Below are 2490 nucleotides of genomic sequence, written 5' to 3' on the forward strand. Positions count from 1 at the left end.
GTTATGATAAACCAATTGCATATGGTTCAAGGGCTTTGTCAAAAGCTGAAAAAAATTACTCACAACTTGATAAAGAAGTTTTATCATGAATTTTCGGTGTTAAAAGTTTTCATCAGTATATTTATGGACGTCAATTTATTCTAGAAACGAACCACAAACCACTCATTTTTATTTTTGGAGAAAAGAAAGGGCTGGCAGCGATGGCAGCTAGTAGAGTCCAAAGATATGCAGTTTTTCTTGCTGCTTATAATTTTTGTATTAAATATATCAAAGGTGAAAATAATGTTAGTGCTGATTATCTCTCAAGAGCTTTTCAATTGAGTGAGGAGGAAATGGATAGTTTGGAAAAGAATGAGTATGGATATTTGAATTTTATTGAGGAGGAAATTGTCATGTTTGATAGTGATTTAGTCAAAAGCGAAAGTGATAAGGACCCTGTGATAAAAAAAGTAATGGAGTATGTATTAAATGGTTGGCCAAGTGATAACAGGACTGATTTGGTAGTTTGCGAATGCAGGAAATTGGAGCTTCATGTGGAAAAAGATTGTCTGATGTGGGGTCATCGAGTAGTGGTGCCAACGTCGTTGAGAGCAATGATTTTAAAGGAGTTACATTCATCTCATATGGGAATTGTGAAAATGAAGGCTTTGGCCAGATCGTATGTATGGTGGCCAGATATTGATAGTGACATTGAACAAATTCCAAAATCATGTTTATTGTGTCTGGAGAGTGGAAGTAAACCACCTAGAAATCCTTTGACAGTGTGGAAGTGGCCAGAAGGTCCACAGTTTAAGGTACATGCTGATTTTGCTGGACCACTCAATGGAAAAATGTTTATAGTAATTGTTGATGCATATTCCAAGTGGATTGATGTGCGTGAAATGGTTAATATAACGTCAGAGAGTACAATTGACATTTTCGAAGATTATTTTACAACCTGGGGTATTCCTGTGGTTCTGGTGACAGACAATGGTTCTAGTTTCACATCGAAGGAATTCGAGGACTTTACAAAATATTATGGAGTTGAGCACATTCGAACACCTCCATACCATCCTGCGTCGAATGGTGCTGCAGAGAACATTGTAAAGACTTTCAAGAATAAATTGAAAATCTTGATGAAATCTGGGAAATCAGCAAAGACAGCATTGAGAATATTTTTGATGAACTATCGAGCTACACCTCATTGTACAACTGGATACACACCAGCAGAATCACAGACTGGTAGAAAAATGAGGATTAAGTTGGATTTCCTTCGCCTAAATCTGCGTCATCGAATAGTCAAACAACAAGTTAAACAACAATTCTATACATCTGGTAGTCATGAAAGGAGTTTTGAACTGGGACAACAGGTCATGGCAGCAAATCATACTGGTGAAAAATTCCTATTAACTAAGATAGAAGAAAAGTTATCTCCAGTCGTTTATATGGTGAGAACGTTGGATAATCGTTTCTGGAAGAGACATGCAGATCAACTGAAGGCATGTTCAGTACACTATGAGGACAAAATTACACCAATCCAAAGTGAGAGAAATTCAGAGGCAACCCCTGAAGATCTTGAGTCACCTGAGAACCTGGTTACAACACCAGATCCTGAGATTGCAGTGGAAACACCAGCTGTCATATTACCTGAAAACAGTTCTGTCACCCCTAGCACTTTGCACTCAGGCAATCCAACGGTTAGCCCACAACTACGTCGATCAACTCGTGTACGTCGAGCTCCAGAAAGATTAAATTTGTGAAGAATGATTGTTTTAGGAGTTGTACTTTTATATTAATGCTAACTATGGTTTATGACTAATCTATATATATTATATATATTATGGAATGAGGTTTGAGTGTGAAATGTGTGTACTTTGGAAGTTTAAATGACTTTAACATATATGTAATATCATATATTGTTTTAAGTTTTTGATTTATGAGTAGATTCTTACAGATGTAAGAGGGAGGAGTTTGTGATGTATGGGCGAACCTTCATGACAGATTACAATGAAGATCCGCCATAATGATTATGGATGTGACGTAGGTATCATTTCCCATCCCCATCCTCCTTCCATTGTAACCCATTGAACGAGACACATATCGTATTTATTCTATCAATAATAAATCTACGAACATCGTTATTGATTATTAATATTTACTTGTTTATTTCATTATATTTGAAAACCCCAGATATAACAGTGTTGAAAAGCTTCGAATATTGTGACATTATTGAAGTTTAGAAGCAATTTCCGATCCTCCCTTCAATCATGACATAGTCAACTAGTTGGACATGAAAAATCGCTGTTTCTATGGAATTACTCATATTATATTCCTAGGACCGATAAACCGTGAATTCTAACGTCACTAATTTAATGCCTAAAGGAGGTTAGGCGGTGTTTGAGGTGAATTGGAGAGTGAATTTCTGTGGTTCCCGGTAGCTTAGTCGGTAAGAGTGCCCGGCGCGTATCTGGGAGACCCGGGTTCGATTCCCGGCTGGGTGAAGCGGAAATT

General features: G+C 37.2%; 1 protein-coding gene across 1 annotated transcript; it reads left to right on the forward strand.

Annotated features, from left to right (window-relative positions):
* Positions 1-200: 200 nt before the first annotated feature.
* On the forward strand, positions 201-2003 carry LOC107037949 (uncharacterized protein K02A2.6-like). The gene is made up of 2 exons (XM_015256784.1): positions 201-1665; positions 1924-2003. The coding sequence occupies exons 1-2, from the start codon at positions 201-203 to the stop codon at positions 2001-2003; spliced, it is 1545 nt and encodes a 514-aa protein (XP_015112270.1).
* The last annotated feature ends 487 nt before the right edge of the window (positions 2004-2490 follow it).

Source organism: Diachasma alloeum, unplaced genomic scaffold (assembly GCF_001412515.2).
Source record: "Diachasma alloeum isolate Michigan unplaced genomic scaffold, Dall2.0 Dall_scaffold_00275, whole genome shotgun sequence".
Classification (NCBI taxonomy): domain Eukaryota; kingdom Metazoa; phylum Arthropoda; class Insecta; order Hymenoptera; family Braconidae; genus Diachasma; species Diachasma alloeum.